Genomic DNA, 27,158 nt, shown 5'->3' on the forward strand with positions numbered 1-27,158 from the left:
AAGAGTTTGAGACCAGCCTGGGCAACAATGGAAAACCCTGTCTCTATAAAAGAACACAAAAATTAGCTGGTGTGGTGGCCTGTGCCTGTAGTCCCAGCTACTTGGTAGGCTGAGGTGGGAGGATTGCTTGAGCCTGGGAGGTCGAGGTTACAGTGAGCTGTGATCACCCCTGCACTCCAGCCTGGGCAAAAGTGAGACCCTGTCTCAAAAAAAAAAAAAAAAAAAAAAAAAAGGGCCGTGGTTCATTCTTTCACAAGCTAAGTGGAGCCCACATTGGCACAGGTGCCAGCTACAGTGTGGAATCAGAAGCATCATCTGATGTTACAACTTCTGGCCTCTTGCTCTTTTTCATCTTTCTCCTTTGCCTACTCTTCTATTTTTCCATATTACCTTTTTGGTTGCCAATGCCTTAGATTTGCTCATGAGCATTTGTAGTTTGGTAGTTGGCACACAAAACCAAAGGACTAAGTGTCTCCAAGTTTGAGTTGTAATTCTCCAGTTAAATTTCTTTCTTTGAGATTTATTACAGTAATAGGTTACTAAGACATTATAATTCTCACTTAGGGTATGACTGTATTTTATTCTAATACTGAGTTGAAAAATTATCATGGCCTCATATCTATATATCTACATCTGTGTATTTTAAAGGCTCACAACTCTTATACTGTACAAATTGAGCTTTAGAGCAAAATTTATTCAAGATAATATTTATCATGTGTCTTTATGTACCAGGAATGAGAATACAGTGGTGAACAGACAGAAAAGTCTCTGGTTTCCTGTAGTGGGCATGCTAGGAGCAGAATGGCTTCATAATTCATTTACTCCGTAAGTCAGAGAAAAATGATGGTACAAACTGGAAGGGATTGTGTGTAAAATTTGTGACAGTAAGAAAAAGAAAAGAAACTGGAAGGGAATACGCATTTGCCATGTTCTGTAATATGCCACAGACATTGAATTGAAAGGAAAAAATAACCTTGTAACAAAATATTTCATGTCAGTTACTTCCATTTAGGAAATACATGTTCATTATTTTCTTCAAACTAGGAATTACTTTATCTCTTTTCTTTGAAGTTATCTTAAATCTGTTATTATTCAGGGTCTCTATCCAACTTATCAAATTACCCTATTTGTAGCTTCCAAACGTTAACATCTCTTTGCTGAAATGGAGCCTATAAAAAGCCTTAGGGGCATAAACTGTATGTGAGGCAGAAATGGTATTTAAACCCTTAATGAAGTTACGAGCTTTCAAACTGTTGCACTTTGGGTTTACAGGATCCTTCTTCCATGCCCCTTTTTTTGGGGGGTGCGGGAGGATTTGGGAGAGTGGGGAATACTCTCACTACATATTTATTACATTTATTATCTTCTCTTTTAAAATGCAATTTTCACGAACTGGCGATTTATGAAAACTTCACATTGCTTGAAGGCATCTTACACTTTTTTTTTTCCCTCTCAACTCACAAGGCAGTTTCTTTCTACTGGTCGAATTCTCAAGGCAGAAAAGCTACATATGTCTCTCGTTTCTTCACTAATTGTTCTCTAGAAAAGGGAAAGTGAAGAAGAGAACGAGAAAAGAAAACAGGGAAGAAAAGAGCATAGAGAAGGAGAGAGGAAAAGTGGGGAGAGAAGGGAAGAAAGGGAGCGAGAAAACACAGGAGCCCTGGTTTGCCGATGAGCACACCCGGCGCAGCCACAGCGCGGAGCTGCGGCGCCCACTGGTCCTTGGACCTGCCAATCGGCGTGTAATCCTGTAGGAATTTCTCCCGGGTTTATCTGGGAGTCACACTGCCGCCTCCTCTCCCCAATAGCCCAGGGGAGCCCGGAGAAGCAGGCTTGGGAGGGAGGGAGGGAGGGAGGGAGGGACGGAGCCGGAGGAAAAGAAGAGGAGAAGGAGGAGGACCCGGGGAGGGAGGCGCGGCGCGGGAGGAGGAGGGGCGCAGCCGCGGAGCCAGTGGCCCCGCTCGGACGCGCTGCTCTCCAGATACTCCCGGAGCTCCAGCCGCGCGGATCGCGCGCCCCCGCCGCTCTGCCCCCAAACTTCTGCCGCAGCTCCCTTTCAAGCCAGCGAATTTATTCCTTAAAACCAGAAACTGAACCTCGGCACGGGAAAGGAGTCCGCGGAGGAGCAAAACCACAGCAGAGCAAGAAGAGCTTCAGAGAGCAGCCTGCCGGAGCACCAACTCCGTGTCGGGAGTGCAGAACCCAACAAGTGAGAGGGCGCCGCGTTCCCGGGGCGCAGCTGCCGGCGGCGGGAGCAGGCGCAGGAGGAGGAAGCGAGCGCCCCCGGTCCCCGAGCCCGAGCCGCAGTCGCTGCGGCTACTCTGCTGCGGATTCCTGTGCGCGGGCTGCGCCGAGCGCTGGGCAGGAGGCTTCGTTTCGCCCTGGTTGCAAGCGGCTGCTGGGAGCAGCCGGTCCCTGGGGAATATGCGGCGCGCGTGGATCCTGCTCACCTTGGGCTTGGTGGCCTGCGTGTCGGCGGAGTCGGTGAGTGGGCCAGGCGGGGCACGCGCGCGCCGTTTAGGGTGTTCGAACCTACAAGAGGAGCCTGCGGGGAATAGGGGCGCGCCACCTGGGGAACCCCCAGCCGCCACTGTACACCGGAGATAACGCTGGGACAAATGCGCTCGCCGGCTCACCCTTTCCCCCCTCTTCCCTTCCGCAGAAAAGCGCTGCTCGCTGGCGTTGCCCCACGGTCCGCGGGAATGGGGGCACGAGAATTGCAGTTTGTTCTAACCGCAGAGGGCCCTGAAGTCACTCCCAACTTCTTCGCCCTCGGCTGGTCTTGCTGCGTGGTCCGGGAAGGACGGAGGGGAAAGGGTGGCAGGAGGGGGGAGCCTGGGTCGGGCCCGCGAGGGAACGGCTCTGCTTCGCGCGCTCGTCGAGACCAGGGATGACCTGGAAACTTTGGGGTCCCTTCCTCCGTACACCATCCCCCCACGCCAGCTTTCCTGCTTGACTGCGTGCAAGTTCTGGGGAGATGGGGGCCAGATTTAAGAGACCCGCGAGTGTCCAGAGATAAAAGTTTGCAAAAGTTCTTTTGTTTGATGCTCTCTGCGGCTAGGGCGAGGTAACCCACACTACGTGGAATCGCAGTCCGCGGTCCCGCATGGGGACACTGGAGGATGCACGGAACGCGTCCGAAAATGCTGGGACGCCGGCCACTGGATTCCCAGTCCTGCAGCGACCCCCTCCTCGTTGAGGGGCGGAGGTTAGACCGCGGGGCGTCAGGGGCAGGAGGACATTTTCATAGGAGTTGCATGGGAGTGCGGCAAGCAGGGCGAGGCGGGGTACGTGTGACACGGCTCTTGGCTTCGGGTCGCCTGGCCGCTCGGGGACAGAGGCTTCCCTTCCGCCACGCTAGCCCTTTCTGGCCCTGCTGGGGCGCTTCTGGGGCCGGGAGGAGTCTCGTCTCCGGCGGGGCGCCTGCGGGCACCCAGCTTCCCTCCCCCGCTCTGGCAGTGGGAACTTGATTTCTCCTTTTGGTCGCGCTTCGGGGGCTGGAGCTTGTTTTCCCACGTCGCCCAATGAGCGCCCTCTAAAGGGAACTGCCTCCTTGGCCTCCTCTAGTCCTCGGCTGCCTCTACCTGGGCGCCAGGAGCTGCTCTGTCGGGCCAGGTGGAAGCTTGAGCACCCCAGATTTCGTCTGCAGCCTCAGTGCTCTCTGGGGTCTCAGGAGTGCCGCTGTTTCTGGCCCTTCTGGTTCCCCACGTCCTCGCCCCTTTGCCGTTTAATAACGTGTCAATTTCTAATTAACTGAATTGTCTCTTCAAAGACAATTTATATCATCTTAAGGTCTTTTAGGTGATTTTACAAGTTTGAGTCTCCCCCCTCCCCTTTTTTTGTGCTGAGGCTAATTTAGGACTGGGAAACCTCTTTGGCATCGAGCAGCAGATGGACATTTTTAATCAGTGTGGGAGCCTGTGTGTGTGCTAGCAGATCCCCATACATTCTTTGTGGTTGGAGAGCATGTAGAATTGGAAACTGTACAGATTACATGAGTATTTTGGGTGCTCAGGTTGTAAAATAGAACTCCGAGCCTTATCAGTGTTTCCCTTTGGCAGATGATGGTTTAATCCATTGGTATTAGGTATCTTCCAACCAGTTATGGTGAACTTTGGCTCTTTGTACACCAAAAGGCAGCAGTTCTCTTGTTTATTTCAGATAAACGTTGTTGCTCATCTTGTTGCAAAACAGGGCAAAGGGACTTCATGTAATAAATTTCAAGAGCCTTCCTAAAAAAAATGCACATGGTTAAGGAGGACCTTTTTTTTTTTTGCTGAGTCTTATTCAGGGATTTGCTAGGAAATCTTACTGTTTTGGGATTCTAGAGAAAGAATGTTTCTGTCTTCTGCTACTCTGGGTTTTTGCGTAAATCTAGCAGTGCTCCTTAAGGAAGTTTTTTGGCCGAACTATATACCGGTTCTCCCCGGTGACAGCTTTCCCCTGAACTGTGTGTGTTTGGGGTTCTAATATTTCTCAGTTAGAACCAGAACTGGATGCTTTCCGAGTGAACTGCTTCATTGTGATAGACCCTGTTTTCAGTAATTGGAAAATCATCCAAAAAGGGTGATTAGATATTTATAAAATGTCAACTTGGAGACTAGCAGAGAATCTTTGTTAGGCAGTGAGTCAGTCTTTCTAAATAGAAGCCGTTTCAAGGCCCAGAATGGCTAACAGTCCATTTAAATTACTTTTCGGTCTCTGTTTGTTTCATGTATAGCAACAAAGATATAAATGAAGTCAAAAGACTGAATTTAAAAAAATTTAGCAATTACAGAATATTATTTCCAGCACTTTGCATTTTATTTTGAAAACTGCAACTGTTTCCTGGGATTTAAAAGTAGTGATTTGGGTTTAAAGCCTCCCTTTAAAAGGAAGAAAGGAAAACTGCCTACAGTTAGTGAATTACTGAGTTTTATACTTAGCTCTGGGGGGAAAAAAGAGGTTCTCAGGAACTAAGGCTCAAAACTGCCTGTGAAAAGGAACTGGTAGCTGTTCCTTTATGGATCCTGGAGACAGCTGGGAAATCCTGTTCCTAGTGATCCATTCATACTTTCCACTGGCAGGTTAGGACTTTCACTGTGGAACACCAGGCAAGGGGAAAATCTGACTGAGTGTGGCAGTAGTGATATGCTGCTGGTTTTCTGTCCATTTTGTACATGACTGTTTATCTTTAGAAATAATATATTGCAGACTGCTATAAACACATAATTTGAACTGGAAATATGTTTAAGAAAAGGAAATGTTTTGAACTGGAGGAATTTTATAAACATTCTTAGATGTCTGTAAATTAAAAGAAACTGTCAAGTCATTTGGACTCATGCATTATCTCCCGGTGTATTATGAAAGGCAGGCTCTGGAAAGTTTACATTAGAAGGGTAACTAAAATCGAAATCATGTAACTGTTTGCAGTTCTTTAGAAAATATAGTTTGGCTGTTTTATGAGTGAAACAAATTGCTTTTGCTAGGAAATTTTATAAAAACGAGGGCTCTTTCTTAGTTGGGTGTTAGCAGAAGGAGGATGTCATTTAAGAAGGAAAGATCTTGAAAGATCTTAAAAGGTCAGGCTTGTAGAAAACGGATGTCTGAGAAGCAATTTGGACATGCCCTTCAGCTCCTGCCTCTAGGACCTGATATGTCTAGTTTTGATGGTAACCACCCTTCGACGGGTAGCCTACCAGAGACTGTGTAATATGATGACTTAAATGGCGCCTTGGATAGTCATTAGTTTGGAAAGGATTTCAAAAGGTGAACTAGTTTGTTCCCTGGGTGGAACTAGTTTTCAAGTCTCCAAAAGCCCCCGGAGACCTGACTGGCCAGCTAGAGGTGGCTTGGAGTCTCCACTGGTTGGCAAGGCCCCTGAAGCTGACCCAGTCACACAGAGCCCCACCAGCCCTGTCATTAAGGTTTAGAGCGAGTCCAGTCAAGCCACTGTGCTGTTGGCATACCTGCTGGTGGGGATCCAGTTGTCCTGTGAGGAATGCCATCCGAGTTTAGATTCTCACTAGATTGCCCTTCTTCCATTGCCAGAAATCAAACTAGAAGATTTTGCCCATCCTTTTCTTCTTCCCAAGGCCCAAGGGTGCATTGCAGAATCTCAAAACCACTGAATTCTTTTCAAGGACTAGAGGCCAAAATAAAGTCTTAGAGAAAAGCCAGAAGTAATGAAGAAGAATCTTTGGTAAAACCGATGTACTCTTATTTAACTTTTTTAGTCAACTGTGCCAGTGCTATCATTTTCATCCTAGTCATTTGGATTTAAATCTTGAAGAAACCCTGGACTCATTCATCTTTGTTGGTTTCCTTGTCCAGTCTGCCTGTAAGTCCAGCTGTGCATTCATTCTGCAAATATTTATTTCGTTCCTACTAGGAGCTTGAGGTAAAGCAGTGAGCAAACCAGACAAATATCCCCTTGCCTTCTTGGAGCTTGCGTTCTAGTGATCTTTCCGTTCATTTTTTCATGCCTTCAGTGGCCAGCATGAAACTTCCGCAGGAGTTCCAACCGACCCCAGAATGCCCTGGCCCATGGGAACCTGCACTTAAATATGCAGCGTCAACAGTTGTTTACCCAGCTCCAGACCTGAGCTCAGCACTGCAAAGGGGTCAGGGGTTTGGAAACGTGGTCTCTTCCCGCAGCGCTAATCTTTTTTTTTTTTTTTTTTTTTCCCGCTTGAGATGGAGTCTCGCTCTGTCACCCAGGCTGGAGTGCAATGGCATGACCTTGGCTCACTGCAACTGCCACCTCCCAGGTTCAAGCAGTTCTCCTGTCTCAGCCTCCCGAGTAGCACTACCGGCACGTGCCACCGCACCTGGCTAATTTTTGTATTTTTAGTAGAGATGGGGTTTTAGCTGGTCAGGCTGGTCTCCAACTCCTGACCTCAGCTGATCCACCCGCCTCGGCCACCCAAAGTGCTGGGATTACAGGTGTGAGCCACCATGCTTGGCCATTGGTCTCTTCCTGCAGCACTAATTTTGATGGGGGAGAAAATTTCTTTCAAATGAAGAACTTTCCCTTCTTTTTTTCTTCCTTGGGGGCTTGCCAGCTGTGCTTATATGTCAATAGCCTTGTAGTTGCCAGGCCTGGCCCAGACACTTGCATGCAGTTTGGTTTGTCCTCCACCACTTTGATCATGTTGCCCATGGTCTAGACACCTCTGTCCTTGTTATCATGGCATATAGTCTGTATGCCTCTGCTGGATTTATAAGCGGCTCCATAATAGCTTTCCTTTCTAGTTACCCCCTTGATCGCTTTCCATCACGTCTCTCAGCCCTGGCCCACTGGTATCACTATCATGAACGCTCCCTGGACATTGCTACCTTTTCAGTGTTTCTCCTTTTAAGTGCTACTGATTCAATCCAAGCTCCAAATACCTTTTCATGGCTGATGCAGCCCTGTTGCTTTTAATCCTTCTGTAAGTAGCAAGGCATACTGATGATCAGAATCATTGGAAGTATGTGAAAATGCAGATTTCAGGCCTTCTCTCAGACTTACACAATCAGAAGCCTGAATGGGGGTGGGAGTCTGGGGGAATCTGTATTTTTTATAAAGCAACTGAGATGATTCTAATGAATCAGACTAATTTGGAAATTGCTGGTCTAGATGACAGCATCACCCCTTAATTATGTGCTATTCTGTGTTACTACTAGGGTTTTCAGCAGTAGCTGGGCTTAGTCTGCAATGGGCTTGGGCTTGGGAGTTGGACAAGTCTGGGTTCAGATGCTGGTACCTTGCCACTTAATGTGTCAGAATTTGGACAGTATGTTAAAGCTCTGAGTCACTTAAAAAAGTGTGTGTGTGTGTGTGTGTGTGTAAATTGGACCTAAGATTGCCTTTGTAACGTGACTGTTGTGAAGATGAAATGAAGGGAGCATATGAATGGTGCTTGAGGCACAGAAGATAGGAAAATTTTTTTTCTTCCTGTCTTGGCCTTTTTTTTTTTTTTTTGGCAATGAAATGAATGAAATGAGGGAGCCATGTCAGATGTTCTTACCTCTCTGACATTCTAAAGAGGTGAATTTTCTTTCTCATCAAGATCAGTGCTATGGGAAGAAACCATGTTTCCAAACCTCCTACCCCTGTGCGGTGCTGAGCTCAGGTCAGGAGCTGGGTAAACACCTGTTGATGCTGCACGTTGAAGTGCAGGTACCCATGGGCCAGGGCATCTTGGGGTTGGTTGGCACTCCTGCAGAAGTTTCATGCTGACCACTGAAGGCATTATGGTTCAGGCATCAACTGAATACACCAGCCCCCAGTGGACCTGGGCTGGTTGTCCAGTTTTGATGCCTCTGCACTCAATGTCATCAACATTGCAGGGTTGGTGTCAAGAATGAAGAAGACCTTGATGTAACGTCCTGACACATCAGCTGTGCACAATCACACCTCCTCCTCTTTCCTGTGGCTGTGCTGAGATTCCAGCACATGGGAAGGAGAGAGTTAAAATTTAATCTGTATCATGTGTTGGTATGCTGTTGGTCATTTAGAATGCGGTGGCAGGGGTAGTGAGTATATTTTGGGGATCTGGGGGCAGAAAAAGGGAGTATTTTTATTTTTTAAGAGTGGAAATGTAGCCTGGCGAGGTGTCTCATGCCTGTAATCCCAGCACTTTGGGAGGCTGAGGCAGGCTGATCACCTGAGGTCAGGAGTTCGAGACCAGCCTGGCCAACATGATGAAACCCCATCTTTACTAAAAATATAAAAATTAGCCGGGCGTGGTGGTGGGCACCTGTAATCCCAGCTACTTGGGAGGCTGAGGCAGGAGAATTGCTTGAACACAGGAGACGGAGGATGCAGTGAGCCAAGATCATGCCATTGCACTCCAGCCTGGGCGACAGAGTGAGACTCCATCTCAAAAAAAAAAAAAAAAAAAAGAGTGGAAATGCATGAAATTTCTTCTTTTAGCCACTTGGGCTTTAGGTCTTACTATTAAAAATCTCGATTGCATTGTGATAAGTCTGTTTCTAGGGCAGCATTAGCTTTAGCAACAGGGATAGAGGGAGGGGTGAATGCCTCTGAATAGGAGAGGACACTGTTGAAATAGAATTGTGAATGTCTGTTTTTCTCGAGTATCTCAAAGAATTGGTAGGAGTGGGAGAAGGGAGAAGCCTTGAAATCTTTGGAGATTTTCCATTTGCATTTCACATCAGCAGAGTGAAGCCAACGAGTATGCAGCTTGTGGTGTGACAGTCAATGCATAGTCTCAGAAAAATGGAAAAATGTTATTAAAGACGTTTTCATAGTTTTTTTTCTGCACCATTCAATCTATTTTGTGAAAAATGTCACAAAGACTCAGTAAATATGCTCTCTACAAAGCATTTTGGTGTTTTTTTTTTTTTTTATGACTACACAGGTATATTAAATACAAGTAACCGTAATATTTAAGGAGTATGTGCAATTAATATAATGTAGTCTCATGGTAAGAATGACACATGGGACAAGATACACAATTGTTAAAGGAAAATTATTTTTTTAAGGGAAAAGTTAAATATGTTTTTTTTTTGTTTGTTTGTTTGAGACAGAGTCTTACTCTGTCACCCAGGCTGGAGTGCAGTGGCATAAATGAGGCTCACTGCAACCTCCTCCCACTGTTCAAGTGATTCTCCTGTCTCAGCCTCCAGAGCAGCTGGGATTACAGTGCACACCACCACGCCTGGCTATTTTTTTTTTTTTTGTATTTTTAGTAGAGACAGGGTTTCACCATGTTGGCCAGGCTGATCTCAAACTCCTAACCTCAACTGATCTGCTTACCTCAGCCTCCCAAAGTGCTGGGATTGCAGACATGAGCCACTGCACCCAGCCAAGTTAAGTATGTATTTATGTGTGATTTGTTGTTAAATATAATACAGTAGACTAAGTATACAATATTTTAAGTCGAGGCAAAAGCAGGTTTTGTACACATGTAATTAACTATCTTAATCCGTATGGGACCTCAGTTTTCCAATCTCTAAAATGATGGAGTTGAATTAGAAGAATTATCTGTCTTTAGTATTTACTTTTTTTGCATTTTAGGGTATGGTAGGAGAAATGTTAAGATTAACTTAATAAGTATTTATTAATCCCCTGTCAAATGCTTCTAATTTTATTATTGAAACATGAAATTTATTTCTCTTACAGAAAGGCAAGTAATTTCTAATAGCTCATAGTAACCTGTTACCTTGAACTGAGTATTCATTGTTTATTAGGAGTGTATACATTGTCCTGAGTATTCTTGATCTAATGTCTATTTGTATTAGTCTGTTCTCACTCTGCTAGTAAAGACATACCTGAGACTAGGTATTTATAAAGGAAAGATGTTTAATGGACTCACACAGTTGCCAAATGGCTGGGGAGACCTTACAATCGTGGCAGAAGGCAAAGGAGAAGCAAAGGCATGTCTTACATGGTGGCAGTCAAGAGAGCTTGTGCAGGGGAACTCCCCTTTATAAAACCACCAGATCTTGTGAGACTTAACTACCACAAGAAAAGTATAGGGGAAACCATGTCTCAGTTATCTCCACCTGGCCCCACCCTTGAAACATGGGGATTATTACCGTTCAAGGTGAGATTTGGGTGGGCACACAGCCAAACCATATCACTAGTATTGTTTTTTATATATGTTTTCTGATACAAGCCAGTGTAACATAAAGAACAGCTGAGTGGTAAAAATAACTTTCATTCTAGATAGACGACAACATGACTTGATATACTGGGGGGCTTTTTAAACCATAAGTCTCATAAAGTGTTTTAGGCTCCTCATATGGTTTCTGGCCTGGATCTCCATTTCCAGAGTGGGGCTTTTAACTGGTGCCTTCCATTTGGTCCCTCTTTAGAGCACTTGAGCCTGGTCTGAGTACTGTGCAGTCCACAAGCAAGAATCTAAATGAGCAGACTATGGTAGTGTTGCCTAGGTTTGGGTACACTTACTATGTAACCTTGGGCAAGTTTCTTAACCTTTCTGGGCTCAGTTTTCTCATCTGTAAAATTGAATATCCTAAAATAAGTTTTTAGGATTATGTGAGACACAATAGGTAGGGACTTTTTAGCATAAGGGGAATGTCCTTGCTTCATGTCACATGCTAGTTATAATTCTTGGCTTTCTGCTTCTCTGAAGAGTAAGGGCTTGGCACACACATTACTTGGTTCATCTGATAAGCTCTAGCCCAGAGAGTCACTCAGCATATGCATGGTAGCGCCTACTTTTTCATAACTAGGGCTTTCTTCTTGTCTTGGGGTAGACTAGTTATATGCTGAGATATTGGGAATATGTTTGCAGTCAGCTTTTCTCTAAAAGTGGATGATGTGAGAAAATACGCCATTTATTATTTGTGGCTGATGAAAGGTTCCTTACAGGGACAGGACAAATCCATGTTAAGATGTGGAAAACTCATCTTTTCCAGTAATTTTACCTCCACAAATCTGTCCAAAGGAAATCATTACCAGGTAAATAGTGTTTAATGTGTTTGTTAAAGCCTTACTTATAATAGCTAAAAAAAAAAAGGAAACAACCCGAGTGTACAATAATAGAGTAATTGTTAAATAAGATTCTAATTTAGACACTGAATATCATGTGGCCATTAAAGATTTATTTGAAGGGTATTTATAACTTAGCAACTATAGTACACAAAAAGTTGGATATAAAACTATGTACAGTGAGACCTTGGTTATATTTTAAAAGGTGTGCGTGTGTGTATAAAGATAGTGTATATATACAAATCCATACATGTCATAGAACTGTGTAGATACACATACACAAACACACACAGCATGAATACAAGTAAAACTAGGAAAATCAGAATAAGATTGGTAGATCGTATCAATATCAATATCCTTGTTGTGATGTTTACTGTAGTTTTATAAACGTTACCGTTGGGGGAAACTCAGAAGGGGCACAAGAGAGCTTTCTATTATTCTTACACTGTGTTTGCGTCTACAGTTATCTCAACAAAAATTTCAATTAAAAAATGGCACCAGAGCTAGATTGTTGTTCAAGTAAGTTCTACTGATCCTTCAGAGAAAGATATGTCATAAAGCTCAGAGAATGACAGAAGGCTGTTCCTTCTCATTTTAGGAGGTTATCATCACTCTATGTCAAAACCAGACAAGAGAAGCAGAAAAAACAAACCGATAGCCAGTGTCATTTATATTAGATGTCAAAATTTTAAATAGAGTATTATCAAATTGTATAGAGCAGTTTATTAAAAGAATAATGATGAGCCCAAGTGGGATTTTTCCAAAGACAGTTTCAGCATCAGAAAAGCAATGCAGGTATTAACAGTTTAAGGCAGATAACAATATGATCATCTCAACAGATGCAGAAAAAGCATCTGATGAAAGTACGTGTGAAAGTATTAATATAAAGGTCCCCAAATTCTGGTTAACTGAAGGCATATTATATTTGGCTAGTACATCTGTGCTTAGGACTCAATTCACTTGACATGTTTGGGAACCAAAAGGCCTGTGTTTACAAAGTCGTTAGGCAACAGTCTCTAGTTGCATGAGTGACAGGTGTGTGACAACCAGTAAAGGATGGGCTGTGACATATATAGATTCTAATTCATATGGAGTTGTTCTAGCATTGGCCAGGTTCACTGTATACTCTACCAAATTAAGACAATGCAGGAGATGGTTTTGAATGTTTTAGAATCCGATAAATCGAGGTTCAGTTTCTGGTATTACCACTTAAAAGCCATGTGGCCTGAAAAGCCATGAGAAGTCTCTTATCATCTCCAAGCTTGTTTCTTCAGTGTGAAACTGGGATTAGAATATTTTGCTTTTTGTTTATTTTGAAGATTAGCCTCGATAGTGACTAAAAGCTTCTAACACAAAGCCTGACCTATAGTAGGTGATTTAAACTTGTTGGTTTCTCTTTTCTTCCATCTTTAAGTTTTGTGATTCTGCGTTACATGTTTATGTAGGAATATATATGCATGTGTTTTGTGTTTCTCACTTGCATCCTGACTTGACAATATGGGACATATATTTTCACAAATTTAGAACTGGTTTATTTTTAATCAGGAAAGTTACGATGCTTAATTATATTTTGTATTTCCTCCATCACACATATTTCCTGAATAATACTTAGCTAAAACTTGCATACAAGTTGGAAATTTAGTTAAGACGGGAAAATCTTTGGTAGTACTTGTGATTATAATTAAAATACTTAAAGAAGGTCAGCATTGGAACCCTAATTATTTTTATTATTTTTATTTTATTTTTTTTGAGACAGTGTCTCTCTCTGTTGCCCAGGCTGGAGTGCAGTGGTGTGATCTCAGCTCACTGCAGCCTCTGCCTCCCAGGTTCAAGCGATTCTCCTGCCTCAGCCTCCTGAGTAGCTGGGACTACAGAGGCGCGCACCACCATGCCCGGCTAATTTTTGTATTTTTAGTAGAGACAGGGTTTCACCATGTTGGCCAGGATGGTCTCCATCTCCTGACCTCATGATCTGCCTGCCTTGGTCTCCCAAAGTGCTGGGATTACAGGCATGAACCACTGCACCCAGCCTGGAACCCTAATTTTTAAACACTGTTTTATATAAATTTACTATTGAATTAAAATCTTAACTTCATTTATATCCCACTTCTGAACTCGCTTAATTAGGAGTGGTGTTTTGATTGATTATTAGATTTGATTAGATTTTGTGATTATGCTGATTAGTTATTAAGTTTTGTACTTGATAAATCAGTTTAACAATGGACACACATTACTGTAAGCCAATGAAGAACAAAACTCTTTGTTTGTCCTGCAAGTTAAAAAGAAATTATGACATGGTACCCACCTTGTAGTAACTACTATCTATCTTATGATTATCTAGAGAATTGAAAATGAGTTGGGCCAATACTTAACATATGTGTTATATGTAAAATATGCATCAGTTTTCGTTGAATCTGGTTGGGCATTTATACAATCAAAATTGCCAAAAAACCACAATGGAGAATAAGAAGAGCCCCTTGTAGAAGATAAGTCACTGGTCTCCTGGAAAAGCAAAACCTTCCTAAAACCTTCCTTGAAGTGGCACAGTACGTTGGAGAAAAATGAGAATTCTGTTGATGACTTGGAGACACTTGATTTTCATTATGTTTCTCTTTTTCCCAATCTTCTCTTCAAAGAAAGACTTCCAAATGGTAAAATGCACGAAAGGTAGAGAGAGTAAGAAATTGTTTAGAACCTGAATGATCTGTTGATATTTCTATCAGGGGAGAAAGTAACCTTGTTTCAACCAGTCTGATTCTCCATATTCTATAAACTTTGGGCTCTTCAGAGTGAGAGCTGGGTCTTTGTATATATTATATGTAATCAGGCAAAAAATATATATTTATAATATATACTTACATATTATCCACATCATATTATTATATACATTACATATATTATATGTGTCCGGTGAAAGCTTATAAGAGACGGAGTCTCACTCTGTTGCCCAGGCCGCAGTGCAATGGTGTGATTATGGCTCACTGCAGGCTCGATATCCTGGGCTCAAGGCATTTTACTGCCTCAGCCTCCTGAGTAGCTAGGACTACAGGCACCAGTTCTGGCTAAGTTTTTGTTGTTGTTGTTCACATGGGGTCTCACTATGTGGCCCAGGCTGTGGACCTTATATTAGGTGTTCAGTTAAGATCAAATAGCCATAGCTGGCTGGGCGCGGTGCCTCACACCTATAATCCCAGCACTTTGGGAGGTCGAGGCGGGCAGATCATGAGGTCAGGAGATCAAGACCATCCTGGCTAACATGGTGAAATTCTGTCTCTACTAAAAATACAAAAAATTAGCCGGGCATAGTGGCGGGCGCCTGTAGTCCCAGCTACTCGGGAGGCTGAGGTGGAAGTATGGTGTGAACCCAGGAGGCAGAGATTGCGGTGAGCCGAGATCACGCCACCACACTCCAGCCTGGGCAATAAAGCGAGACTCCGTCTCAAAAAAAAAAAAAAAAAAAAAAAAGATCAAATAGCCTTAGCTAAGTAATCCAAGAAGTATAGAAGTATTGGGATAATTCTCACTGTATTCTTTTGGATTTTGCTTTTTTAATTTTTGTAACAATGGATTTTAGAGGTGGAATGGACTTTTAAAAAGAAACACATCCAGAGAGGTTAAGTGATTTATCCAAGATTACATAGCTAATTAGCGGCAGAGTTGTAAATTTAGCCTAGGCTGTTTTATTAGTAGTATATTTTCTTATAAAACATTCCTTTTCTGGCTGCTTCTACTCCCTCATTCCCCACATTAATGATTAGCACCTAATGCACTTTTTTCTGGCACATGTTCAATAAATAAATGAAATACCACAGAACATACATTTTATGTTATACATTCAGCATCAATGTGGTTAGTGGGTTTTGTGCAGAATCCTTTGGTGTTTAGATACTTTTTCAATTTCCATCTAAACTGTGCTCCAACTAATTCCTTTACCTGCTGGTAAAACTTCGGGCTAATTACAGGAGAAGAGTTGAGAGTACTGAGATTTGGAAGACCCAGAGACTGAAATAGAGTTGATTTGTAAGTCTTAGGAAGATTGTGGAGACTTATAGATAGAAAAGGAGATAAAAGCTTCCTGGAGATAAGAATCGAGACCAGAAGCAAAATTAAATGAATTAATACTGCATTTTCTGGGGGGAAAAAGGCTGCTATTGTAGTTAAGAGAAAAAGAGCATTCCTTGGATTTTTATACTAAAAATATGTCAGTGCCTTCCAGGAGAGAGTGTGATACACCTACAGCCCAGGTAGAAGTGCTTTTTTACCTATTTCTTTCTGCCAGTCTTAGATGTAGGCTCCTCTTTTCTCCCAAGAGTTTCCTTTTGAATACTGGCCAGGTGCAGTGGCTCATGCCTGTAATCCCAGTACTTTGGGAGGCCAAGGTGGGTGGATCACGAGGTCAGGAGTTCAAGACCAGCCTGACCAACATGGTGAAACCCTGTCTCTACTAAAAATACAAAAATAGGCTAGGTGTGGTGGCTCACACCTGTAATCCCAGCACTTTGGGTGGCTGAGGTGGAGAGATCACAAGGTCAGGAGATCGAGACCATCTTGGCTAACATGGTGAAACCCTGTCTCTACTAAAAATACAAAAAAATAGCCGGGTGTGGTGGTGGGTGCCTGTGGTCCCAGCTAGTTGGGAGGCTGAGGCAGGAGAATGGTATGAACCCGGGAGGCAGAGCTTGCAGTGAGCCAAGATTGCGCCACTGCACTCCAGCCTGGGAGACAGAGTGAGACTCCATATCAAAAAAAAAAAAAAAAAAAAAGGAGCTGGGTGTGGTGGTAGATGCCTGTAATCCCAGCTCCTTGGGAGGCTGAGGCAGGAGAACTGCTTGAACACAGAAGTTGGAGCTTGCAGTGAGCCGAGATTGAGCCACTGCACTCCAGCCTGGGTGACAGAGCAAGACTCCATCTCAAAAAAAAGAATGTGAGTTTTATAAATTTTATTATTATAACACAAATGTATTTGAGTCAAGCTTTTTCAGAAAAATAAGTCTGTGAGATATTTTTAAGAAATGGATTTTATTAAAAGGCAGTAACATTAAAAATTACTACAGCCTTCTGCTATAGATAGGCATTTTCCATTCATTGTCTATAACTGTCTCTCAACTGCTAGGTGGTATTACTTGCCAGGGCTGCATTTTATGTGGCCCAGCACAAGTTAGAGCCTCAGTTTTTCTAGCTTTAAATAGTCTTGCTATGATACTGTAATCGTTCAAGAGAGCAGCGAAGGTGTCTAAATGTATCACCACTCTTTAATGTAGTCTAATGGGTGCAACCCTGAATTGTGAAGTGTCTAACGATTGCAGCCTCAAATCATGAAGTATCTAATGAATGGTTGCAGCCCCGAATCATGAAGCGTCAGACTCTTCCTTTTCATTGGTTGGCCTAATCTTCCAGGTCACTGATATTCTGATTTCTTTACCAACTTTTAGCATATTGCTTTAATGGCTTCTCTCTGCAAACTTCGGCCTGGTAATGGGAGAACTAAGAGGTAGAATTAATGGAACCTCTCTAAATCTCAGCCCTGCCAATTTCTGGACTTAGGCAGGTGATTTAATGTCTCTATGCTGCGATTTTCCCATCTGTAAAAAGGAGAGGAGTCATAGTAACCACCTCGTAGAGGTGTTGTGGGTCTAATGCCTTAATTAATGGGTGTCCAGCACTAATAAGAGTGCACAGTATAGAGCCTGTGCTAGACTCTCAGTGTTGGCGATGAGCGAAATGGACAGCTCATGAGATGTACTGATCAAAGAAGACGGTATCCATAGTCTTTTGAGGTTTTGAACATGAGGCAGAGAAGAATGATGGTGCCACTGACTAGATCAGAAGGACAGACTCATTTTTTTCCTCTTCTTTTTGTGGCTCTTGTGTTCTGGTGAAAGGAGGAGGCATTTTGGTTTCTCTAGGTTTTCCATCTGGGTAGTGGAGGGCGTGTTCTCCATCACGGGTTCTCAACCCTTGCTGCCGATTACATAAACTTGGGGAGCTTTTAAAAACTATTCATGCCTTGGTCCCACTCCAGACAATTAAATCCAAATCTCTGTGGTGGGGGTCCAGCTCCCTTTTAAAGCTAATTCTCACTTCCAGAAGGCTTGAGAACCCTGCTCTAGAGGACTTCTTAGTCTCCAGTTTAGAGGGCAGTCTAGCAGGTAAGATTTTGTATTCGTAACGGATGCTTTCTACTGCTGTGATTAAGCCCCATGGAATGAGGTGGCTTTCCAGGACTCATCTGCTGCCTGTCAGTCTAAGCAGTGTGGAACTGGGAAAGCCTTGCTCCCTTCCAGCTGCTTCTTTTTCTCCAATGTCTTTTCTGCTGGATCATACTTTTTTCTTTTGACAATTATTTTGGTGGATTTGGAAACATTTGAGAGGTCTTTAGACAGAAGACTGTATAGCTATAAAGTAGGTTTATCTGAGGATGTCTTTTTAAAAAAATGCAAACATTGCCTTTCCTGAAGGAGAACTTTTCCTAGTGGAACAAAGGACACTTGTCCTCTTGGTCTGGTTGCAGAGAAGCATGTTTGGCCAGCTTATTAGATTTGCCTGAGTTCATACTTTGAACAGAAAAATTTCCTGTTTTACTGATTGGAAATACATTCTCTGACTTGACTGAATATACTGATCATGTATAGGTCCTACATAGGTGTCTTAAGAATGGCCTTCTTACCATACCTGCACTTAAGTTCAGCAATTTGAACCTGGTTCAAGTCGCATCAATTCCATGGAGCTGTATTGTTTGCGGCTGAAGTTGGAAGAGAGAGTGCTTTAGGCTTTCTTGTGAACAAGACTATCTGAGTTGTCTTTAGTTCATGCTTAAGCACAAAAGCAGCCGCCCATCATCTAATCTATTCATAGTTTACTTTGTTCGGGTATCTAATTTGGGAGCATGCTTGCCCTCACTCACTTCTAAAACACAGAATTTTCCATCCATTGAATAAAAGGGTCTATCTTTAATTGACTTGGAACAAAACCTTGTTGAAGAATTCTGGATTTCTCAAAGCTTTTAAAAATTGCTCTGCTGGATAACATTACAATACTGACCCTTTAGAAACTGCCACTCAACATGTATCTGTCCTACAATGGAGTTGGAAGAGGGATTATTCTGAGAAGCCTATTAAAATGAACCATTTACTATGATTCATAGGCTTTTAAACCCAGTAAGTCTGTAATATCTAGAGTAAAATTCAACATCAGTTTATTATTTTGGGGATGATAGGGTTAAATGTGTCTTTACAAAGTATTAAGCATGCACAGAGAAATTGCAAATGTGAATTCTCTCCATTCTCCCTGTTAGGAGTGTATGCCTGATAGATAAATGTTCCAGAGCATTCATGTAATACAATTAGTAGATATACGTGCTTTTTCTCAGTGGAAATTGAGGTCTGTTACAAAGAGTAACAGATTAGCCAGTGGTTCTCGAAGTAGGGACTGATGAGCAGCATCTACAGCTCCTCTGACCTTGTTAGAAATGGAGATTCTGAGCCTCTCCGCAGACCAAGCAATCAAACTTTGCAGGTAGGGCCCAGCAGTCTTGAGCTTTAAAAAGCCCTTCAGGGGATTCTTTTGCACGCCAGCGTTGGAGAACCTCTGAGCCACAGTTCTCATCCTTGACGGCACAGACACTATTGAGAGTCCCAGGTTTTGGGGCACGGGTGTCAGTATTTTTGTTTCTTAAGCTGCCTTGGTGATTCCAATGTTTAGTCAGGATTAGAGGCTGCCGCTCTAGGACCTTGTTACCCAAAATGGGGGTCCCAGACCAGCAGCGTGGGCATCACCTGGGAGCTCTCTAGAAATCCAGGCTATCAAACCCCACCTGAGTCTTACTGAATCGTATTTGAAGTTTAACAAGATTCCTAGTGACTCATAAGCACATTAAAGTTTGTGAAACCCTGATTTATAGAAACAGTGAGTTTCCTTTGTAGAAGCCAGCCCTTAGAACACCCTTAATTTAAAAGTTTTGCGAGGAGGTAGAACAGCTGTTTTGGCTTCTGCCTGGCAGTGAGTCAGGGAAGCAATCACTGGGGGCAAGGGAAAGCTATGAAAGCTGCGAAGGACCCAGGACCATTTCATCAAGTGAGTGCTGGTGCAAGGAATGAAAATCCCAACTCAGATTGGTTTAAGCAGTGGAAACTTTTTGGCTCAGATAATGGAAAAGTTCAGGAGTGGTTCTGTTTTCAGGTCTGGCTGCATCAAGAAGCTTATGGGATTTTTTTTTTTTTCTTTTTTTTTATCAGCCTCAGGTCTTATATAACTCTCAGCTCAACCCTCCTTTGTTAGATTCACTTCCAGATTTTATAGAATTTGAGTAACAGCTAAGCTGTTGTTAAAAAGAGATTCCTAAACATAGTGGCTTAAAGTAGATTTATTTCTGTTTGACACAACAGTCCCAAGACAGGTCTGGTGGGATAGCTCTGCTGTGCTCACACGCAGTTCTTACCTGCTGGTCCAAGGTGGCCAGTCCATCCATACTGTTTCCCAGCCAGGAGAGAGAGTGAAGGGGGAGAACATACCTATTCCTTTTAATGCCACAGCCTGGAGGGGTAACACATCACTTACACTTGTATCCCACTGTTTGCAGCATAGTCACATGGTCACACAAGGTGCTATGCAGGCTGGGAAATGTAGTCTCCACATGGGTGGCCACATGCCCAACTAAAATCTGGGGATGTTATGTTACTAAAAAGGGAAGACTTTAGGTATTGATAACAACCAGGAGCGACTTCTCCTCTGGTGGTGGCAAGATGGAGTCTGGCAACTTCAGGTTAACAGCCCGTCCTCTTAGCAATTGCAGTATAAAGCGCTACTCTTTCCTAGTTCTTCCAGTAAGAATCCCAGAATTGCTTCCTAGTTCCCTAATTTCTGGGAACTACACATGAAGAAGTGTCCCCAGAATCCCTTGGACTGTGATAGAAAAGGATTGTTTCCCCAAAGAGAACTGTTTAATAGCAAGCATAGAACAGAGAGACCTTTACCTCACTCCTTTGTGAATTGGCATTTGGACCCAGATGAGAAAGGACAGTGGAGAACATGGGGGTGCTCAAGCCAGATGTGGGGCATTGGGGGTTATTTACTGTCGAGTTAGTCAAGTATGGAATATTTGAAGATTCTTAGCATGTGACATAAATGGTATTTAGGAATAAATGTGTTTGCTGAGTTTAATAAACATAGGAGACTGTAACAATGTACTTTTGATCTTCTGATCTCTTTAGTCGTTGGTAAAGAAGAGTAAAAGAAAAGATAAACTTTGGTAAATGCTTTTGAAAATGTTTTAAATTAAATGATTTAAACTTTAATTGCTAAAGATTATATAAATAGAAGGCTTTAGTGCATCAAACAACGATGAGTGTTGGGGAGATGATGAATTGAACCTGTGTTTACCGTCTCCTTCTCAATATTTTGTTTTCTTAGTATTTTTTTATACTTTATACTTAGTATGTTTTTTATACTTTATTCATTACACAAAGGATTTGAGGTAATTTCCAAGACTGAGGCCTTTCTCACAAGCTTTAGAAGAAAATTCTAAAAGCATACTACATCCTGCTTTTAAAAAAAGTTTTGACAGTCTTACATGATAGAAAAATAATATATCATTTTCAAAATAACATGGTATTTCCAAGGCTCTCAACTGCTTATTGTCCTTTTAATCAAAATGTGGATTGTAGGCACATCTGCTATAAATGAATTAAAATTTCATTTGCCCAGAACTTTGTGTATTCCATTAATAAGATTTACCCAAAACACTATTGTTGGTTTAATAAATATTAAGAGAGCATTTGGGATGTGCCTCCTGGCGTTTGTTGTTTCTCTCCTTTGAGCATTAACTACCCGTCTGAGCCTTCACCAGGCTGCTTTTGTTGTTTTGTGCCTTGAGGTATAAATAGAGGCAGAAAACCCAGAAGATGCAAACAAATTTAATACTATAAACTATTTACAGATGTGTTTAGTATTCATTCAATAGAATCTTTTAGTTTATTGAATATAAACCAACTTTAGCGTTCTACATGTGCAAGGGGTTCTGTTTTTTCTTTTATTGGAAATTTTAAAAACAACGAAAACATCTTTTGGTAGAATCATCATCTAATAAGCACCAGAAAGATGCAATGTAATGACTTGCATCTGACCCTTTGTCTTCTTGGATCTTACATACTTTTGGACAACCAAGAGTGAAAAGGGCGGAAACTTCTGATCTCGATTGAGTGAAAGGAAAGCCTTTCTAAGACGTGGTTAAAGATGGAACAGGCTCCTTCAGCAGGAGGCAGGACCCATACCTGGAGCTAAACTGGTGTGTGTTTGGATGGCTGTTTATTGAGGATCTTTAAAGGAGATTCAAGCCATCAACTGGCTGGGGAGAGTTGCTGACCTTTATAGCTTCTTTCTAACCTTAGAGAATTCTGTACAACATTTTAAAGGTGAGTGCTGAGCAACTTAAACTATATTTTATTTCCTTTCCTGATAACTAGGTCTGACTGACACTAGACATCTTTTGTTGCCCGTAGTTGAAGGAGTCTGGCATTCTAGGACCAACTTCCTGTTAAACTGATGGCAAAATCTCTGTTTGCCAAAATTAGGGGACTGTGTATGTAACCATTGAGATCTGACATTATCTCAAACTTCAAGGGACTCTGACAGGTACTTTAACCAGGCAGAATGGCGCACTTGACTATCTGGTTTGAATCAGAGCAGTGAGTGCCTGGGAGAAAACGCAAACTCAAGACACCATGAGTGACCTTTAGGGAGAGGGAAGAGAGGCAGAAGTCCCACAGGCCAGCATGAAGAGTATAAAGGGAAAGTTGGGGGGGTGGTTCCATGACAGCCAAATAGGAACAGCTCCAGTCTATAGCTTCCAGCATGAGCGATGCAAAGACGGGTGATTTCTGCATTTCCAACTGAGGTACCAGCTTCATCTCACTGGGGCTTGTCGGACCGTGAGTGCAGGACAGTGGGTGCAGCCCACCGAGTGTGAGCTGAAGCAGGGCGAGGCATTGTCTCACCTGGGAAGTGCAAGAGGTCAGGGAATTCCATTTCCTAGCCAAGGGAAGCTGTGACAGAGGCACCTGGAATATCAGGTCACTTCCACCCTAATAGTGTGCTTTTCCAACGGTCTTAGCAAACGGCACACTAGGAGATTATATCCTGGGCCTGGCTCGGAGGGTCCCACACCCACAGAGCCTCCTCATTGCTAGCACAGCAGTTGGAGATTGAACTGCAAGGCGGCAGCGAGGCTGGGGGAGGGGCACCCACCATTGCTGAGGCTTGAGTAGGTAAACAGAGTGGCCAGGAAGCTTAAACTGGGTGGAACCCACTCCAGTTCAAGGAGGCCTGCCTGGGGGGTAGGGCATAGCCGAACAAAAGGCAGCAGAAACCTCTGCAGACTTAAATGTCCCTGTCTGACAGCTGTGAAGAGAGTAGTGGCTTTCCCAGCATGGAGACTGAGATCTGAGAACGGACAGACTGCCTCCTGAAGTGGGTCCCTGACCCCTGAGTAGACTAACTGGGAGGCACCCCCCAGTAGGGGCAGACTGACACCTAACTCGGCTGGGTACCCCTCTGAGCCAGAGGAACGATCAGGCAGCAACATTTGCTGTTCAGTAATATTCACTGTTCTGCAGCCTCCGCTGCTGATACCCAGGCAAACAGGGTCTGGAGTGGATCTCCGGCAAACTCCAACAGACCTGTAGCTGAGGGTCCTGACTGCTAGAAGGAAAACTAACAAACAGAAAGGACATCCACACCAAAACCCCATCTGTACATCACCATCATCAAAGACCAAAGGTAGATAAAACCACAAAGATGGGGAAAAAACAGAGCAGAAAAGCTGAAAATTCTGAAAATCAGAGCACCTCTCCCACTCCAAAGGAACACAGCTCCTCACCAGCAATGGAACAAAGCTGGACAGAGAATGACTTTGACCAGTTGAGAGAAGAAGGCTTCCGATGATCAAACTTCTCTGAGCTAAAGGAGGAAGTTAGAACCCATTGCAAAGAAGCTAAAAACCTTGAAAAAAAGATTAGATGAATGGCTAACTAGAATAACCAGTGTAGAGAAGTCCTTAAATGACCTGATGGAGCTGAAAACCATGGCACGAGAACTACGTGACAAATGCACAAGCTTCAGTAACCGATTCAATCAACTGGAAGAAAGGGTATCAGTGATTGAAGATCAAATGAATGAAATGAAGCGAGAAGAGACATTTAGAGAAAAAAGAGTAAAAAGAAATGAACAAAGCCTCCAAAAAACATGGGATGATGTGAAAAGACCAAATCTATGTCTGATTGTTGTACCTGAAAGTGACAAGAATGGAACCAAGTTGGAAAACACTCTGCAGGATATTATCCAGGAGAACTTCTCCAACCTAGCAAGGCAGGCCAACATTTAAATTCAGGAAATACACAGAATGCCACAAAGACACTCCTTGAGAAGAGCAACTCCAAGACACATAATTGTCAGATTCACCAAAGTTGAAATGAAGGAAAAAATGTTAAGGGCAGCCAAAGAGAAAGGTCAGGTTACCCACAAAGGGAAGCCCATCAGACTAACAGTGGATCTACTCATCTACAAAGAACTCAAACAAATTTACAAGAAAAAAATAACCCCAACAAAAAGTGGGCAAAGTATTTGGACAGACACTTCTCAAAAGAAGACATTTATGCAGCCAAGAGACACATGAAAAAATGCTCATCATCACTGGCTATCAGAGAAATGCAAATCAAAACCACAATGAGATACCATCTCACACTAGTTAGAATGGCGATCATTAAAAAGTCAGGAAACAACAGGTGCTGGAGAGGATGTGGAGAAATAGGAACACTTTTACACTGTTGGTGGGAATGTAAACTAGTTCAACCATTGTGGAAGACAGTGTGGCAATTCCTCAAGGATCTAGAACTAGAAATACCATTTGACCCAGTCATTCCATTACTGGGTATATACCCAAAGGATTATAAATCATGCTGCTATAAAGACACATGCACACATATGTTTACTGTGGCACTATTCACAATAGCAAAGACTTGGAACCAACCCAAATGTCCATCAATGACAGACTGCATTAAGAAAATGTGGCACATACACACCATGGAATACTATGCAGCCATAAAAAAGGATGAGTTATGTCCTTTGTAGGGACATGGATGAAGCTGGAAACCATCATTCTCAGCAAACTGTCACAAGGACAAAAATCCAAACACTGCATGTTCTCTTTCATAGGTGGGAATTGAACAATGAGAACACTTGGACACAGGAAGGGTAACATGACACACCAGGACCTGTTGTGGGGTGGGGGGTAGGGGGAGGGATAGCATTAGGAGATATACCTAATGTAAATGACGAGTTAATGGGTGCAGCACACCAACATGGCATATGTATACATATGTAACAAACCTGCACGTTGTGCACATGTACCCTAGAACTTAAAGTATAATAAAAAATAAAAATAAAAACAAAATAAAGGGAAAGTGGCCACTGTCCCAACCTGCCAGGGGTTTGGGAAGCACTCTTAGTTTGCCAAGCTTTCACTTATCCACACTTTGCTGCCTAGACCTGGCAACCCTTCTTAGGCTAGACAGGGCCACTCATGCTGGATCTTGATCACCCATGACCCAAGTGTCATAGTGCAGAGCTTTCCTTCTGAGGCTTAACTGACCAGTGTGACAAGAACCCTGAAACACCTAATGCACAGAAGGACTCTAGGTCCATGGTCCCCAACCTTTCTGGCACCAGGGACCGGTTTCATGGGAGACAGTTTTTCCACATGTGTTAGCGGGGATGGTTTTGGGATGAAACTGTTCTATCTTGGATCATCAGGCAGCAGACTCCTTTCACAAGGAGCGTGCAAACTAGATTCCTTGCCTGTGTAATTCACAGGGGTTTGTGTTCCTAGAGGAATCTAATGCTGCCACTGATCTGACAGGAGGTGGAATGTAGGCGGTAATGAGGTTGGATGGCTCCTCACCTCCTGCTATGGGGCTGGGTTCCTAACAGGCTATGGACCAGTACTGGTCTGCGGCCCCGGGGTCAAGGACCCCTGCTCTAGGTCATGAACCGTTTCTCTTCCTCTTGATTTTTCTTGTACTAGCACTCGCTTCCATGTTTCCTTCTTTATTCTAGGTAAAGCAAGAGAATACTGGACAGGTAGCTAGAAGACTTGAGTTCTTATAGGCTGGCCTTTCTCTGCCAGTAACTAGCTGTGACCTCTGGCAAATCACTCAACCTCTTTTACCTCAGTTTCCCTTTCTGTAAAACCAGCTAGTCTCTGCAGTCTAAACCTTCAATAGTTCTATAATGGCTATGCTTTTCTTAAGGAGTCATTTTTTTCCCCCTACTTTCTACCTGCTGCCTTGCAATACAGTTTTTAAAATTCCAGTCCAGACTTTAACACTGTGTTCTGTTTTCCTCTCTTCTCCTTTGGCAGCCAAGTAAATTGGTTACAGTTGTCATTTAGAATGCGGTAATCTTTCGTGACTAACCATTTCCTCTCTCAGAGATGCCACTTCATCTAGCTGCTGTAGCTCGGATTTCTTCCTCACAGATAAGAGGATGGATGGAGGTTGCTCTTGATACAGGAAATAGAAGTCGGAGTAGGAGGTAAAGTTCCACTGTAGGGGGAAAATGTCCACCTGTTAGAGACAGAAAACAACTGGGGTGCAAAGGGCCAGCTGTCCATGTTCTATGGATGAAAATTCCCAGCAGATTTTTTCTGTATTTTTGGCTCTGAATATTATACACTGAACATAGAGTCTTTTCCTGGAATCTGATAGTTCTCTTAAACACTGGACAAGTGAATATATTCCAAAGAGATCGTGAGGCCACAGGTATTGTATTCTGAGGTCCCAAGAAGTTGACGAATCTTCTCTTCCGAAGGCGAATATTTTACCAGCATGAGCTACCTAGAAAACTTCAAATTTGAAAATCTCCAAAATGCGTATGATTTTGATGGCAAGAGTTATTAGAGGCAAGTAGAAAATGCTGCTCAGCTGTGATCATGACACTTTCACCAACTTATGGCTCCTTAGCACTGGGACTGGCAGAAGAACCCAGTGTTGGGCTGAAAGGGAAGCCCTTCCGGGCTGATGGATCTCTTTGCCCTAAGTGCTGTTCTCACACTGCCGGTGTTTGAATCGTCTTGGGGATTGGGGTTATTTGTTAAAAATGCACATTCTTGCATCCCACCTCAGACCCTGCATTTGAATGTAGCTGAAACATACTGAAGTTACAGAATCATTGCTTTTGGCTGAAAACCTAGAAAACTTGTATTGACTTTCTGTGGACCCCACCTCTCTGCTTAACCTTTTTGGGGTTTTTAGTTCTAGATCTAAGGCCCTCCCCTCTCTAAAATGCAAAATTTGACACTGAGCTAAAGATCAAAACATAGCAAGCATTATCTAGAAATTATTTATTCCTTTAAAAAGAGTTTATTTAGCCATGCAATAGGATAACTGTCAAACAATATTTTATGCTACTCAGAGTTGTACAGATAGGTGCGTAACATTGAATAGGTTTGTTGAAGTATAATGTACCTACCATAAAAATTCACCCATTTAAAGCATAGTTTTTAGTGTATTCACACAATTGTGCAACAGTGACCACAATCTAACTTTAGAATATCTTAATTCCCCCCCCACCTCAAAAAAAACCTGTATCCATTGGCAGTCACTTTTCATTCCACTCACTTCAAGGCCTAGGCAACCACTGATCTGCCTTCTATTTCTATAGA

At 42.9% G+C, this 27,158-nt stretch overlaps 1 protein-coding gene across 3 annotated transcripts in view; it reads left to right on the forward strand.

The window, feature by feature from the left end:
- The first annotated feature begins 1,503 nt into the window (after positions 1-1,503).
- The window catches only part of SDC2 (syndecan 2), a 116,344-nt gene continuing 90,689 nt past the window's right edge, over positions 1,504-27,158 (forward strand). The window contains exons 1-2 of one of the 3 annotated variants that reach the window (XM_011978674.1): positions 1,504-2,165; positions 2,297-2,484. In XM_011978674.1, the coding sequence (XP_011834064.1) occupies positions 2,425-2,484 (60 nt within the window). In that variant the 5' untranslated portion in view covers positions 1,504-2,165; positions 2,297-2,424. Of the gene's footprint in view, positions 2,485-27,158 lie in introns of all 3 variants that reach the window. The other 2 variants (XM_011978673.1, XM_011978675.1) reach the window with 2 other exon arrangements.

Source organism: Mandrillus leucophaeus, unplaced genomic scaffold, assembly GCF_000951045.1.
Source record: "Mandrillus leucophaeus isolate KB7577 unplaced genomic scaffold, Mleu.le_1.0 Scaffold198, whole genome shotgun sequence".
Taxonomy (NCBI): domain Eukaryota; kingdom Metazoa; phylum Chordata; class Mammalia; order Primates; family Cercopithecidae; genus Mandrillus; species Mandrillus leucophaeus.